Source organism: Condylura cristata, unplaced genomic scaffold, assembly GCF_000260355.1.
Source record: "Condylura cristata isolate star-nosed mole 26May11 unplaced genomic scaffold, ConCri1.0 scaffold00005, whole genome shotgun sequence".
NCBI classification, from domain to species: Eukaryota; Metazoa; Chordata; class Mammalia; order Eulipotyphla; family Talpidae; genus Condylura; species Condylura cristata.
In genome coordinates, this window is record NW_004567106.1 from 31,368,835 (window position 1) to 31,386,524 (window position 17,690).

At 35.9% G+C, this 17,690-nt stretch overlaps 1 protein-coding gene across 1 annotated transcript in view; it reads right to left on the reverse strand.

Moving 5' to 3' along the window:
* Window positions 1-2,987: 2,987 nt before the first annotated feature.
* KBTBD2 (kelch repeat and BTB (POZ) domain containing 2) overlaps window positions 2,988-17,690 on the reverse strand; it is a 17,486-nt gene continuing 2,783 nt past the window's right edge. The window contains exons 2-4 of the mRNA XM_012720827.1: window positions 10,791-11,297; window positions 6,258-6,423; window positions 2,988-5,699 (exon numbers count right to left, since the gene is read on the reverse strand). Of these exons, the coding sequence (XP_012576281.1) occupies window positions 4,164-5,699; window positions 6,258-6,423; window positions 10,791-10,960 (1,872 nt within the window). The 5' untranslated portion in view covers window positions 10,961-11,297 and the 3' untranslated portion in view covers window positions 2,988-4,163. The remainder of the gene's footprint in view (window positions 5,700-6,257; window positions 6,424-10,790; window positions 11,298-17,690) is intronic.

A 17,690-nucleotide genomic window follows, 5' to 3' on the forward strand; every position in this document is an offset into this window, starting at 1 on the left:
GCCACCAGGGAGGGCCTGTAAAATATTTTTTAGTCTTAAAATCAAATATACAAAAAGGTACATTTCAAACACCAATTTTTATTTTCCTTCCTTCTTTGCTAACCATTTTTTAATTTATCCTTCTTTAAACATATTTTACTACACAACATATACTTCCCCCCACTTTGTTCTTAATAGTATATCCTTGAGAGCTGAAGGTTCACACTTTTAACCAAGTCTCTACTGATAGTGTTTGAAATACTGTTACAACAGATATACTGCTGTTAAGGAACAACCACCTTGGTGTTTTGGAACTGTGTGATGGTATTGGGAGATGCAGACTTTGGCTAATAATTAGGTAATGAGGGTGGAGTTCTCACAATCTGATTAGAGCCCTGATCTTGCATTCCCAGACTCTGTTTAGAATAAGTTTCTGTTTAGAAGAGACCTGGCCTATAACTTATTATAGCAGGCCAAGGTACCACGATATCCAAATCTAGTCTGGGCTGAAGGTAATCAGCATGGCTTTGAATGTTTTAACAGTACTGCATAGAGGTTTATGTGAATAGACTGAAGTCACAGATGGTTACAGGTGAAATCAGCAAGTTTGAGGAAAGGCCCCAGAGGTAGTTAAAAACCAGGAAGCATCATATCACAAGTTAATTTAAGGCTTTTCAAATTTTGTTGCAGCAGTATAAAATACTGTATCATACAGAATTAGGTAAATGGACTGTAAACTTAAAAAATACTATAGGTTCATGTTTGGGTGTAGTGCTAATATTTAAGATACCAGTTTCTAAGTTCACTGGTAAAGTTGTAGCTCATACACAATTAAAGCAAGGAATTAAGCTTGTAAAAGGGGAAAGATTTTAATTTTAAAAGGGTCTGTGTTTAAACAAGGAACGAGTTAGCGAAGCCTGAAGGCACTAATGAATGAACTGGCTGCATAAGAAACAGATAGGGAGGCATGCTTAAAGTTTGGAGAAAGTCCAGGATTCAGTATTTAAGTTCCTGACACGGTTTTGGCACACAAGAGTGGGAGCCAGGGAACGGCTGGAATACAGATCCATTAACACCTTTATTCTCTGCCTAAACAGAAGAACCTATAAATGGTGCAGGAACAGATCGTTTTGGTTGAGCTCCCCCTCTCATTCCCTGTGAAGTTAAGTAATATGTTAAGAGGAGAATGCTGAGAGTGAAGATTTAATGAGACTGGAGATTTCAAATTGTTTTGAAGAGTGAAGGAGTTACGTTAAGGACCTTGTTGAAGATGGTGACAGTGGATTATATAGTGGCACCCATCTGTACCATCACATGGTTTTGTCACCGTGCTCAGAAATCCAACTATAAGCAGCTTTGGCTATAGTTACAATAGGGCAAAAGTTTAGGATATTGCCAGGCAAGTAGCAGTAGTGCCAGATGGATCCCCAATGGATAGATGGAGACAGAAGTGAGTCATAAGGGTGACTAATGGAACTCCTAATGACAATAACTTGCTACGTACGTTGAGTTTACTCCTAACTCCTGAAATTCTTTGAATTTCCGCTTTTATTCAACATTATCATCACCAACTGTTTTAGTGCAGCTTGCCTTCAAAAACATCTAACATTTTGTATTAAGATCATAAAGATATTTAATAGATTGGTACAATTTAAAAGATCAAGTTACAAGGTACTAAATGAGGAGCGCCTTTTCAGCATAGCATAGGAGGCTGGTATCCAGAAGCATTCATTTCAAAATTGCTTTACATCTGTTTTGAATAATACACAAACAAAATAGAGATGAAAAGACCACTTTCGGCACATATGCAAATGCAGAAAAGTACAGGAAAGCCAGATTAGAAGTTATGGTTTACAGCACTCATCAACTGTTGGTGGGAATGTAATTGATATAACCCCTATGAGAAATGGTATGGAAATCTCTCAAAAAAGAAAATGTAAATACCATGATCCAGTGATAACACTTCTAGGTATTTACCCTAAGAATGTGAACACTAATACAAAAAGGTTTATGAACCTTTATGTTCAATGAACCATTATTCATAAGACAGTCATGGAACCTGCCTGTGATCATCAACTGATGACTAAAGAAACTGTGGGATCCTCCCTGGTGGGGCAAGGGGTTAAAGCTCAGCACTGTGAAGCTATCCACAGCCACTGCAACATGAGTTCAATCCCTGGCCAGGGAGGTGACCCAGATGGTGCAGACTTCGGTCTTGCTGCAGCTCCCTTCATTAGTGTATTTCAATCTGCCTGTTCTGCTCCCCTTTTTGTCACTGGTGAATCCTCTTAAACCCCACACTTCTGGCCTGTACCCCAGTTCTTGTATGCGTAAGTCTTTGTGCTGTGCCTTAACCCACTGCGCCACCAGGAAGGACCATGCCTAAGTCTTAAAAAAACAAACTGGTATATATACTATTATTAAAAATGGAACAAAACAGGTTTTTAGGTGGTGATGAGCTGAGTGAAAATAGTGAAAGATGATTTTGTATTTGTAGACTATAATTAAAGGAACAAAACAAGTAATTTTCAGACTTTGGAAAAATACATCATGTGACAGGATTGTGGCACTGGTCATTTGTTGAGGGGTGAGGCACGTATATGTATAGCTTTCAGAGAACTTTAAATGAACCAAAGACTTTGAATTTCATATTAGTAGGCAGAACAGTATGTTCCAAAAAGAACAGTAACCTACCATTAAACCCCTCTAGTTAAGACTTGAATCAACGGTTCTCAGTGGGACTGCACAAAATAATCACCTGTAGTGTTCTGTACAAACACTGGAGGAATCAAGCCAAGAATTTTACCTGAATATGCAACTATGACTGGGGCACTGTTTTTGTTCTGTAGTTAATGTTGAACATAGAGGCTTAAATCAGACAATAAAAATGTAAAGTCACATACATATGTATGTCTAACAAAATTCTAAAGAAATCACCTTTAACAAGCTAAACAGGCCCAATTACAAGTACGCTATTTTACCATCCCATCACAAAAGAAAAACAGATCTTGAATATATACAATTTATTTAATAAATTAATGTCATTCAAAATACAGTGCCAGAACATTATGCAGTTGAACATGCTAGTAATGTTTGTCATGAAGCACCTGTGCTCATGTTAGATTGGCGGCGCCCCGCTACTGCTAGTGGTTCCTGGGATTAATGCCAGAGCAGCACTAGTTATCTGCTCTTCTGCACAGCTAGTGCAGAAAATTCCTGAACAGTTCACCTTTCTAATCCTACCCACCCCCCAACACACACGCACACACAACAGGTTAAAAAAAAAAACACCCCGACAGCTAACGAGTCTCTATACACAATCACTCTACAGTAATGTTTGTTATTAAATTAAGATGTAATGACCTGGTTAACCCACTCTAAATGTTTAAGATGGAGAAATACAGCAGCAGGTAGTTATATGCATGAGCCAATGTAAATGTAATACAGAAAGTGGAGGCATTTACTGATGAAAGCTCCACCCAGACCCGCACAATGAGGGGCTTGCAATTCTTATTGCAAGCCCAGCAATTTATGTCCACATCTGGTAAATGACCAGCTGACTGGAAGACCTGTATTCTAGATAGACAAGAATAAGTTAGTGAAAAGGGAATACATGCACCTAATAGTATAGTTAGACTGATCCTGCAGTCATAGCTTTCCCTGTAAATACCATAAAATGGAAGATCTTCCTCAACTATAGTATAGCATTTAAACAACATTTCTATACCAACATGGACGTTAGTGTTAAGTGCAGCTGAATTAATTACACTGAAAAAACTGGATTCCAGGACTTCAGAACTGAAGCACGGGAATGAAAATACATATACTAAAATAACCTCAGCACAATTTGTGATATACCACACTAAGAACAGGAAACTACTTTAATAAGTGAACTTTTTGAACTGTACATACACAGGGCTAACAATGTTAGATAATCCAGATTCTTATGCTCTCATGATACACATAAAAGTTTCTCAATTATTGAATAATCTATTTCATATTGTGGAAGCATATCTTTTTGTAAGACTCACTGATATATATTATACTGATGCAAATATTAATTAGGGCATAAAAATAAAATTTATCAAAGATAGATTTTACTCATATTTAGTCCTTTCATAGCCTCTCTTGTTTAGCAAAGAAAATGACAAAGTACATAAACCAGGCGTGCACTGTGAACTCCACTATACAGGTGGTAGTGCAACCATTTCTCCATCCAGTTCAAATTCCTCTGTCCCGTCTGGTGAAAAAAGGTAAGTTGGTGGTTTCCATGGAGATTCTTCAAGGCAGGATGGATAAAGTTTCCCCACAGTACATCGAAAATCTCTCCCCAAGTCCCACAGTACACGTTCAGATATATGCTGCCGCAGAGACCACCGGTCAAGTTCCAGATCATATTGGTAGGTGACATATTTAGCTCTCTCATTTAAGTGGGTTTCTCGCATAAACACACAGAGAGAATTTGAGATCACAACAGCCCTAACACAGGGGTCCGAGTACCTCTTTGCAGGGATGTTGGCTGCCATTTTCCACTCATTTTTATTCACATCATAAATTTCCACAGTTACTGAAGACCCATCTACAGTACCGGAGGGGAGTCTTATGCCAGAATTGGTAGCTATATGCAGCCCTCCAATGTAGAAAATTTTATCTCCAAAAGCTGCAGCAGAAGCAAAAGACCTACTAGTCTGTCTCATAGCCATTTCAACCCATGAGTCAGACCGTGGAAAATAACAGTACATGAGGTTCAGTGTCATCACATATATGCAATCATGAACCACAACTGCTGCACTCCACTGCCAAGCACAAGGCAAAGGGCTGACCATCGTCCACTCATCCTTCTCAGTGTCGTATCGTTCCACAGTCCTCCGGTTCAGTTCTCCACCTACACTATCTCCTCCAATTGCATAGATATAGCCTTCGCAACAAACCAAAGATGGTTTTATGCGGACAAAAAGCATTGGCGTCTTTGGAAACCATGTATTTTGCTGTGCATCAAACCAGTAAAAGCAATTCACAGTTCTGAAGGCAGTCTGAAGTTTGCTTGTTTTACTGTGATTTGTTTTTGTGTTTTTCAGAGGAACCTGACCCCCTGCTATATAGATGTCATTATCAGGTGTCACAACAGTCCCCACCTTATGTAAATCAGCTGGTGGGCTGCATAACTTGTAAACCTTTTCTGCTTGGGGGCTGTAACAGACAGAAGAGTAAAGACCACAAGAATTTTCTGAAGATGCTTCAATGAAAATCATCATCTCCTCTTTAGTCATTCCAAGTCTTGGTTTGAAAAATTTGGGCATAGATTTATATAAACCCTGAACTACTACTGACTTATCATTGGGTGGCAGACCTTGAAACCAAGCTCTCTGTGTTACTTCTGAAAGTGCATCGATTCTGATTTGGCTAAGAACTGAAGACAAATACTGGGATCGTGATTCTGTGTTGTATTCTAGCCACAGCATAGCAGCTTCACGAACTGTTTCTTCTTTTTCTACATTTAAATTGTCACTACTGAGAATGTCGATCAGTAGGTCATGTGACAGCTGCATGAAAGCTTCCTGGTGATATACAACAGTGAACTTGTGTTCCACCATTCTTTTAGCACTTTGTTTTAACTCCTCACAGCTGAATAGATCAGCAAAACTTAACAATCGCACACAATTCTCTGCATTAATTTTTTTAATTAAATATTCTCGACAACGTTGTAACACATCTTCTACCTAGAATGGGAAAGAAGAAAGGATGATAAAAGCAGAATAGACAAGTGTAAATAGAACAGACAGAATAGACAGGCTGTTACATGCAAATGTATCAATCATCACTGTACACTTATTTTAAGTACTTATTAGCTCATTATAGTCTATTATAAATGACTACATGGTTCTTACATTTAATTTTGATAATTTCCTTATGAATCTTGACATTTCCTATGAGAATATTAAAAATTACTATACTTAAATTTTAGCAAAATTCAGGCATTTAATAAACACTTAAAATATTTTTACATGAAGGCTAAGTACTCAAATCTATTTAGCAGATTATGAAACAAGAATGAAATTTTCTTTGCTCCTTTGTATCTAAGAATGAAATTTTCAATTCTAAATTCCCATTGAAAAAATAAATGTACTTGCTCATCAATTCCCATTATTTTCCCCTTACACATCTGAAAAGAATTTTTTTAACTTTCAAAATCTGCAATTAAGAAAATTACAAAGATAAAATGTTTCTTAAAAAAACAAAACATGGTTCAAGTATGTAACAAGGAATAAACTGCTTACCTGTAGGAAGCAAGCTGTTTCATAGAGTTGTTCTACAGTGCTATCATTTATTACCAAGTTACCCGTGTATGCATACGTTATTATTATCTGTAAAGTGGCTGCATCCACATTCCTCAGGTGTACGTGTGTCTGTTTGCTTTCACTTAGCCCACTCATGAACATGGCCCTAGAGTAGAGAAGGGAACAGCAAGACTAAAGGGATTAGTGGAAAACAAATGTAGAGCTAAAAAAGAAAAACTAGATTACCTGGATGTTTAAATTATTTGCTGATGAAGAAAGCTTGAGACAAATGAGTACAATACAGTGCCAAAGACGTACCAAATTATTCCACTTACAGCATTATGAGGAAAAAGACCAACATATAATTACCCTGTATGTTCACACAATGGAATGTAATTCAGCAATAAAAAAAGAAGTCCTGATGTGTACTACATAGGTGAGCCTCAATAACATGCTTGGTAAAAAGTTTGATGCAAAAAAGACCACCTATTGTCTGACTCAACTATCTGAAATGTCCCCCCAAAAAACAAATACAGACACACACAAAAGGGACATCAGAGTTACTTAGGGCTGTGGCTAAGAACGGGGAGTGACAGTAAGTGGCCACAAGGTGATGGAAATGTCCCAAATTAGATAGTAAAGATAGCTGTGTATCTTTGAAAATAAACTCTTTTAATTAAACCTAAAATGGGTGGATTTTACAGCATGTAAATTATCTCAAAGTTGTAAACAATGTTACTGAGATGACTTTCTAAAAATATGTAGGACAGTTTCCTAAAAATCTATTATATTCAAGACACTTTGCTGGAAATATAATAAGCATTATGGAGAAGACAAATGGAATACCTAATGTAAGTGAGAGATGAAAAAAATCATGCAAGCAACATTACTTTATGCACAGGAAAGCCCATAAACATCAAAAGTGGGTATCACAATTGTCACTAGTTTGGGCCTTTCAAAGAACAAGGAAGAAAGGCATTCTAAATGATTAAAATTGTGGGTAAAAAGTAAGACTTGTTTTTTGGAGGGGTAGGGCCTGAACATAGGGACTCAACCAGGAGATAAGACAGTGACCTGGGAAATGAATGAGTGGCAGTGAGACTACCAAGCATTTTTAAAATGAGACAGTAGTCTGGGCTTTTCACTGGAGAACACTTTAAAATTGAATATATTAACAGAAAATACTGAATTCTAGGATCAAAACTCCACATTGAGAGACCTAGAGAGTCTAAGGCTGAGAACAGTTAAAAAAAGGCTGAGATTCTGAGGGTCTGCAAAAAAATGTAGATTAGAGGTAAGAAGACCTGAGCCATAAGGCTGAAATGGATATAAAAGCTCTAAAGCAAGATTCATTGATTTTCTGAGTATAGGTAATACAACAGAATAGAAAGTAGATAGGAAAGAATAAAAAATTACCTGTTTAATTTCAAGTAGCTAACTGAAAAAATATTGTTAGCTACTGAAAGAGAAACTGTAGGTAAAGGAAGACTATTAACCCTGAAGATTAGATAAGGGCAGTTGAGTCAAATACAAAGAATACAGTAATAAAATACTTAATAGAGCTTTGAAGAAGATAAGGCATCAATACAGTGCATCTACAAAGTGATGTTACAGCTAAATGTTAGTTGAGGTAGATTAAACAACTATCCAAAATCCCAATGACCAATCTGAGATAGGGGTATGTAAGGATTAAAAAAAAAAAACAAAAACAAAAAAACCCCCAAAAACCAGACCCCCCCTCCCAAAAGATTCATCAGATAAGTAAGTAGACAGCGCAAAGCTACTCCGTACAAGAGCGGTTAAAGTGTCAAAACCCTGGAGTCAAAGTTAATAAATACTGCACAATCAATTAGGTAGTCACTGGTGGCCTCCCATGTAGCTCAGAATGCAAAGTTAAGACAGCAGCCAGGGGTCTCCCTTGTGGCACTATGAGCCAGCAGCAGCCATTTCAGCATCAAGTTTGAGTTAGATCCCCGGCCAGGGAGGTGACCCACATGGCACAGCAGACTTCTCCCATCTCTCCCACTACTCCCTTCAGCAATATATTTCACTTAATACACCTGTTCTGCTCCACTCTCTGTCCCTGGTGAATTCTCTCACACCCCCTTCCACCCCTGGCCTATACCCCAGCTCTTGTACACATAAGTAAAATAAACATTAAAAACAAAAAACAAAAACAAAAAGACAGTGTCACAAACAACATTAATCAAGGTAGCGTGGTGTATTCCTGGAAGAACACAGGATGGCCACAAATAAAGTGTACCAAATAGTGGAGAGCAAGAAGTATTCTTGAGAAATATCTAAGACATGACAAGAAATGCTCTAAGACACCTACTGTTACTGGTCTCATCTATCTGGCATGGGAGAATAGAAGAGAACTAAAAGAAATGTGTTAGAATGATGCTTGTTGCAGACACAAGACAAAAGCCGAGTCAACCTGATGTTGGAGAAAAATATACTATTTCAGAGTTTTTTATTTTCATAGATTCTGTTTTGTAGAACAGAAGGGATAACAACAAATACGGACAGTTCAAAAGTCAAAAATTTTCAAATTGTGGGTTTTGACAGCCGTTAAATACTATAATTTACAGAATCCCTAACCGAAAATCCCTTGCCCTACACCATGGTTGACCCAGCATAAACAAAACCGTTTGATTTTCAGTGTCATTTACATGTGACCTGCTCTTTATCTATTTAAATTATCAGAGAGAAGACCATTTCATATCTTTTAGAAACAGTGGTCATAGTAACAACATTTCATAAGAAAATGCCTTTGGACATCAAAAAAACACTGTAATTTTTCAGTAGGTTGTATCTTTTCTTCAGGTTAAGACTGATAATTGTACAACCCTCCTGTTGTATACAAATCAAGGTACTATCTAAGGCACAAACTTTCCAGAGAAACTAGTTTGAACATTGAGTCACGCACTTTAATAATCCTCCTGTATCTTTTTAAAAAAATTGTTAATAATAAGTGTATACTTGGCATTTTAATTAACTTATAATTAAATACCTCAAAACATGTTACGTCTATGTTTTGGGAAGGAAAATGCAAGCCTATACTGTTTTTCCAACACTGCTAGGAAAGTCAGGAATTGGTATCTGAAACAGCCTGTTCAACAGATATATATTTTTTCTTTAAATTGAGTTCATACCATGCCTTTGATGGTCATCATGACTGCATGGCCACTGTGAAGTAAGCCATTCTCATGAGAATAATTATCTTTGAAATATACCATATCCCAAGTCCAGATAGTATACACAGCAATCTTCTTATAGCATGCAATTTTATTGTAGAAAAAATAGGAAGGGCAAATTTCTAATAGGAAAGAATAGCAGCAGTTTACATAACTATACTGAAATCTATAAAACTGAAGCAGATTCCAGTTGGGGAAAACCAAATCATTGTATGGATATTATATTGTAGGATTATTATTATATGATAATCTACCCAGCCCAGTTCTGTTCCCTACCATCTCTGGTGAATCTTCTCACATGGGAGAAAACAACTAACATGAGTGTCCTGTCTCTGGTTGCCACTAAAGAAAAGCAAAAATTAACTGTTTTTGGTGATCTCTACTGATGATCAGAAGATCTGTCACTGGCAAACACTAGTCCACACATTTTTCATCTTTATTCATTCTGTCCCTTTCAATATTAGATGAATATTCAATATACAGGCATAAAACCAAGTTCTGCCTTAGTTTCTATTCCTCCCATAAAACAAGTAATAAAAAGAAACCTACTTGAAGTGAACCACACAGAGCAGCAAACCTCCTGTCTCTCCTGCTGTTCCCCTCAGCAGTTTATTTCAATCTGCCTGTTCTGTTCCCTACCATCTCTGGTGAATCTTCTCACTCTCCCACCACTACCTATGGCCATTGTATGCTAATTTTTGTATGCATAGATAGGTAAATAAATAAGTAGATAAATAAAAAATGTTGCAGAGGTTCAAAGAAATGTAAAGATAAGCTTTACTTATTTGTAACTAGCAAATAACTAAATCAACTTCCAAATTCTGAAGCACAAAGAACAATGTTACTAAATATTTAAAACTGATAGGGAGTTTGATACAACTGAAACAATACTACAAATGATAACAGTAATAACCAAGAACAAGAAAGACATTTTTGCAAAGAAAACAAGTCCTTAGTGTTTAACAGCAATTTTATCTTGAAAAGTTATTGTCAACTCTGTTATGAACCACCCATTTTCTAAATTTAATATTTTTAAATTTCAATAGTAAAAAAATTACCCCACTTGATGGGAAGAGTGTTCTGAATTGTTCTCTTAGTTAAATGCAACAAAGTTTAAATTTTGTAAAAACTTCTTTTACCTGTCCTTTATCATTAAGTGAAAACTTACACACAAGGAAACAGTTTGAAAAACATCATCTGAATAAAACCTATGTAAAGCTTTAATACATCAAATTTTTAACACTTAAGTAACAATTTAAGTAGTGACTAGAAAAATATTGAAATAAATTAAGTCTGAACTTGAAATTATAAACAAATCAAGAATAAAAGCACTTACCTGAAATAAGAGCTACATGTTGCAAGAACCATCTTATGACAAGGGAATTCAGTGCCCTCAACAATTAACACTATGTCAGTAAACAACTGTTGTTCATAAAACAGTTTTAACTGCTCCAACAAGGACACAGCATATTCAGAATTGATCTGCCTCTCCTCCTGAGTGGACATGACTGTATTCCATTAATATCTCCCGGAACAGATTAGAAAAGTCAGTCTTACTGATGGAAGGTCAAGTGAACGCTTCAGAAATAAAGAAGGAACTCTACTTGCTATTATTCGCAGCATTCAGAACCAAGTCTGACACATTCACTAGTGAATAGTACATTGTTAGAAGTCTAGAATCATTCCTAGGTCATCTTGTGTAATTGGGTTCTTCAGTTTTTCAACAAAGTCTGTAGACATCTTGCTCAAATTTGTAATTTTGTGCAGCTCATGAGTTAAAGAGAGTAACACACGAGGTAGAATTTGTGGCAACATCCTATGTTCTGTGCATCCTGTGGAGTAACTGAAAGGAAAAAAAGGAGTTAGTGTATCTAGGCCAATACATTCTTAGAATACAATGTTTAAAATGGCAGCCTTAAGCATAAATAATATTCATTTCAAGTTCAACTAAAGAGATTACCACAAAAATGAAATATGAAAAGGGACATTTTAAAAGTCTATTACATTTATAATAGTAAGCAGACTGAAGAAAATTAACATCTGTAGTTTTAACTTTTACCTTCTATAAAAATATAATCCTTCTAGAAAATATGGAGGGTAATAGTAAGCAAGCAATCTTAAAGGCCATTTAAAAGTGTTACTTTTTACTATTTTTTACACCATCAATGTCTGGACAGTATTTGGTTTCTCCCCTCAGGTATGTAATCCCTGTGATCCATCACTACGGTCACTTATGTTCTTCCCTCCCTTGTTTTGACCACAGGCCTCCTTTTCCAGGCTGGTATGTCTCAGATCTATGGTCAGCCTCCAAGTTTTCTCTTTTTCCTAACCCTTTGTCTGGTTTCTCTATATTCCACATATAAATGGAACCACCTGATATTTATCTTGTTCCCTCTGACTTATTTTGCTTAGCATAACCCCTTCCAGTTCCACCCATGTTGCTGTAAAAGCATGACTTTATCTTTTTGACTGCTGTGTAGCATTCCATTTTGACGATATATCACATCTTCTTGATCCTAAAATAAAAAATTTAAGGCACCAGAATATAAGATGACATTTAAGAGAATACTTCTTTCTGGAAATTCTCATTTTGAGAATGTATTTTTAATGCATTCACAAGAGCTTTATATTTAAATTACTTGAAACTACATAGTAGATTCAATCTATTTCCAAAGTATAAATTACTTATTTTTAAAATTTGCTGTTCAGTTTCATAGGAGAAATACATATATGTATGTGTCTGTATATATTTATACAGTAGTGGTTCCTTCCTAGAAGTCTTTATGAATAAGAGCCAATAAATGAAAAAAAAAAAAAGATAAAATGGAGATGTACTCCTACATGAAAGACTCTGTATTATACAAACATGAATATTCTCCAAATTAATGTGCAAATTTAATACAAATCTAAACTATATTCTATTTGCAAGAGATTCATCTGGAAGAATGTACAAAAGTTGCCAAGATATTTTCAGGGAAGGAAGCCCAAGTTTTTCCTCATTACTTCTATCAAGTATTAAAATTATTACAAATCAACAATAAATTCAAGTACACACGAAAAAATTAGATGCTAAAAAAAGAAATTAGATGTGATACTGATAATCATGACATTTCAAATGAAGATGGTAAGCTTATTTCTATACATAATGCTGGAACATTTGATCAACCACTATAGGGGAAAAAAAACATAGGTTTTAATTATACTGCATACCATTCATCAAAAGAAATTCCATCTGATTAAAAGTTTAACTTTAAAATGTCATTTGGAAATCAGTATTACCCACATAGGACAAAGGAATCACAAATCAAAAAAGCGGGAAGGCCCATACAAAATGCTATTAATAGCTAAAAAATGACCACATCTTTTCTGTGACCTGTAGTTCCTATAGTCAGAAAGTCACAAAACCTACAAATATGACCATCACTGGAACCACTAATACTTTTTCCCACAAAATATCACCCACATGTTAAAGAGAAGATCACATTGTACTTCCTCCTGACAAACTATATTATACAAACTGTTTGAACTTGACACTTGACATATATTCACTATCAAATTTCTATAGAAGTAACTCTAACAGGTACAAAGGCCCAGTAAGACTTTGGGTCATTTAAGGTAATGAGTTTTGTTCAAATATGAAAGTCATAGTATCATTTAAGTTCTACTGCAACTGAGGTTAATACTACCTAAAATCACTGGCTATTTTCACATGTTTATAATGCATCAAGGCCCAGCACTCATAAGGTATGGTGTAAGGAACATTCTTACACAGGAGTCTCAGTTAATACATGCTTACAAGCCCTTAATTAAAACTCTCAGAGCAAGGTATGTCCTAGAATTTATAATTTTTCATATTTTATAAGGCTAACAAGATATTTATAAAATGTATTTTAGGAATGCCAGAGTCAAGCCCTCCTTGATGGCACACAGCAGGTTGGAGTGCAGTGCTGAGCACTACAAGCTGGCCACAGCCATGAGTTCCATCCCTGGCCCCAGAGGTGACCCACATGGTGCAGCAGACCTCTCCTATCTCATCCACTGCTCCCCTCAGCAATGTACTTCGTTGATCTGCCTGTTTTGCTCCCCACTCTCTCTGGTACATCCTCTCAAGACACATTCCTGCACCGCTGGCCTGTCTGTACCCCAGTTCTGTGTGCATAAATAAATCTTTAAAAATAAAAAAGGGGGGCCCTCCCTGGTGGCGCAGCGGGTTAAAGCACTGCACTAAGAAGCTTAAGCCAGTTCCGCATGAGTTCAATCCCTGCCTGCCCCGGAGGTGACCACATGGTGCAGCAGACCTCTCCTGACCCGCCCGCTGCTCCCCTCAGCAGTGTACTTCGTCCATCTGCCTGTTCTGCTCCCCACTCTGTTCCTGGTGAATCCTCTCACCCTCCACTTCTGGCCTGTACCCCAGTTCTGTATGAATAAATAAATAAATCTTTAAAAAAAAATAGAAAACATATAATTTACAAAAAAAATAGAAAATAAAAAAAGGGGCTCTCCCTGGTGGCACAATGAGTTAAAACACAGCACTAAGAAGCTAAAGCCCCTTCAGCATGAGTTCGATCCCTGCCCAGGAGATGATCCACATGGCACGACAGACCTTTCCTGAACTTCCTGCAGCCCCCCTCAGCAATATACTTCATCAGTTGGCCTGTTCTGCTCCCCACTTTGTCTCTAGTGAATCCTCTTACCACCCCTGAGCCTCTGGCCTGTACCCAAGTTCTGTATGCATAAATAAATAAATCTTTAATGCCAGAGTCTGGGGCAGCACTTCATAATATGACATTACAGCTTCACTGTGAAGATATTTAACAGTATGAAAAATAGTAGTATATGTGTTACTTCAGGTAAGGTTTACAGGCAATTGTTTTAAAAACTTGATTTTTAGTTTTCTGAATTTTGAAGTTGCAAGTATTAAGAGAAAGCATATTTGGCATTGTAAAAGCTTAATACCTCAATCAATTTCACCCCTAGACATTTATCCTACTGAAATGTATGCATTTAATAAACTAAAGGCACTAACCCCAGCTACAGGACCCACGATCGTCACCATACATACTTAAACCAGGTGACAGAACCATCTGTCCGGATAAGGATGGATTGAGCGCATGCTAGAATTCATTGCTGACTAGCTGCAAAGGCTCATTGATCTTTAATTTTTTACGACCTGATTTTTTGCAGTGATTGTTTTTCTCATGTTTTTAAAAATCAGGTCTGGTATAATATTAAAACAACCATAGAATGCTCTCAAAAACTTAGTGAACCAAATTTAAGTAATTCTCATCAATGCTTTATACATTTCTTCTCATCCTTCTCTGTCAGCTAGGGGCACATTTTCTTCCTAATAAGGCAAAGTTTAATATATCTTAATAGTAAAGTAGGCAGAACAAGTCATTCAAGTATCCTGATAAAAGTGTTAAAAGTAACTTAGGCAGATTCAAGTCTAGTATCATTCAAAATAAAATGAAACATCACTTCTCTGGGAACACAGACCTCTAAATATATTAAATTAAAAAAAATGTTACTACAGTTTAAGATGATCAGTCAACATTTTCAAATGTCCATAATATGATTTTTTTCCTAGAAGACTAGTTCTCAGGAGGTGGGGTTGGGGTTGGGGGACAAAACAACACCTTGGTTTTTTTTTTGTATGAATACCCTAAAAACTCTTGAAACATTTCACAAAGTCCATGTTGTATTACCTATCAGTGAACTTGCACATTTTTCAAACTTTCCCATTTAACAATCACATTGTTTCCTTTTCATTTTGTATTAGAGCTTAAATTAGTTTCAAAATAAGTCATACATCCTGTTATTCGTAGAAGTTAGAGTCCTCTGAGTAATTTTCAGGCATCAATTTATAATCAGGTACTTAATTTTCTATTATAAATCAACACCTTCTTAAATTTTAGTCAATACATGTTTATTATTTACCAAGTGCTGATACTGTACTCTTAAGAACTCAGAGTAGGAGTTGCCAACAACTAGACTCCAGAACACAAAGCTTTATACAGTCTTACAGTAGGCTACAACCAAAACCAAATTCTTAACCAATATTCTAAGCTAACTCAAAAACCAAGAGGAAAGGCGAATGAATAAACTAAATTGGGTATAAGAAACATTTTCCATAAAGTCTAGCTGTCTAGAGCTTTCATTTTCAAACTTGTGATAGAAACAATTACAAGAAATTTTATGATAACAAAAGTTGTAGTACAATTACATGAGCAAAGGAGGCAGTTGGCCTAACTGGTAAACAGTGAGGCAGAAAAAGAAAAAATTTACTGAAGAACTATTTAAAATATGTGAAATTTATTAATACATGCAATGCTTCCCTAATCTTTAAAGAAACCTAACGTTCAAAGACTGTACAAAGTGATAAGAAGGTATATTCTCATTTCAAAGCGCAAATATTTTAGTCTTTGCAGATAAATTGTTTGTGCCAAATATTTAACTGTCAGTAGCCTCAAAATGGCAGACAATATGTAAATGAATGGAAATAATTGTGTTCCAATACAACTTTATTTACAAAGAACCACCAACAGGTCACATGTGTCAATCTCTGCTTCTTAGTCAAATACTAAGGGTCAGTGGCCAAATGTACAACTCAAGCTGCTTTCCTTAGAAAAATGTTTTGTCTTTGGATCACAAAGACAAGACAAAGCAAACTGTAAGGAAGTTAATTTATTATTCTAATCTGTATATATTGCACATTTTAACTGAAATGTTCTCTCATCAATTATATAACTGCTTTCCACACTTACCACACTTGTTCTTTTATTTAGTGTGGGTACTCACTATTTAGATTAAAAAAGTCATTAATTCCTAAAAAATGCTTTAAAGAAAACACAGCAAGAACATAGTAAAAATACACTCAAATGACTATTTTACCAACCACAAAAATATCTACAAACATTTTGAAAAATAAACGATTTTTACAACACAATGCTTCTGGGATGATACCAGACACAAGAATTTATCAAATAAACTAAGATTAGAGACTGGGAAATCAGTATTAATACAATTCCTGGTATCAGGTGCCTTAAGGTAAATTCTGTATTTTAAAACTGATCATTAGGACACAGTAAACAATATAAAAAGCCAAATAAAAATAAAAATTTGGAGTGATATTAACATGATATGATGGAATTCAAAATCAGAAAATAATAATAAATAGGATTAGAATACTATACAGGATGAGATTTTCTATCTGAGGAACTTGTCAAATATTTAAGTCTCAAGTATCCTGTAAAAGTAGACTTATAAAAAAAAAAAGTAAAGATTTGGGCCCTCCCTGGTGGCACAGCGGGTTAAAGCACTGCACTAAGAAGCTAAAGCCACTTCTGCATGAGTTCAATCCCCGCCTGCCCAGGAGGTGACACATGGTGTGGCAGACCTCTCCTGAACCGCCCGCTGCTCCCCTCAGCAGTGTACTTCATCGATCTGCCTGTTCTGCTCCCCACTCTGTCTCTGGTGAATCCTCTCACCCTCCGCATCTCTGGCCTGTACCCCAGTTCTGTATAAATAAATAAATAAATCTTTAAAAAAAAAAGTAAAGATTTATAAAGTACTCCAAAAATTATGTTAGTTTTCTGAAACTCTCATTTCACTTTGCTATAACAATATTAAAAAAAGTTAATGTTCACAGGCTGCAAAAGCCAAAATATATCTAACATGTCTGCAAAGATTTATACAAAGTAAACACTAATGTAATATGTATACTACTACAATATGCATAAAGAAATAGTAACAATTTTTAATGTTCATTATAAATTCTGTATATATTGATATAAAGGAGTAAAAACCAAGATTAATTGGAGAAAGCTATCAATAATGAAATTTTAAAAACAATTCTAAGTCTTTTTAAAGGTTTTAGAGGTAGATGGCAGTAGTTTTTATTAGGGGAAAGGTGTCTGATTTCTCTTTAAAAACCTAGCTTCATTCCTTCAGGTGTGACCATTTGTAGTACACTGAGTAGTTGGAGAAATGGTAGCAAAGAAATCTTTTCCAGCATTAGATCAGGCAAGGATGAAGCAAAGAATGAAATATTAAATAATCACTGAACTGAAAAGTAGACTGAACAGCCATTACTGAGCTATGTATGTTAAATTCAAGGAAGGAAAAGATGGATAGAAGACTGTAAGCAATATGCACAGAATTTACACAGTAGGGATGAAACAGTGACAGAGAAGGGCAGTGTGCTACAGGTCATTACCTCAATGAAGCATTTTCTTTT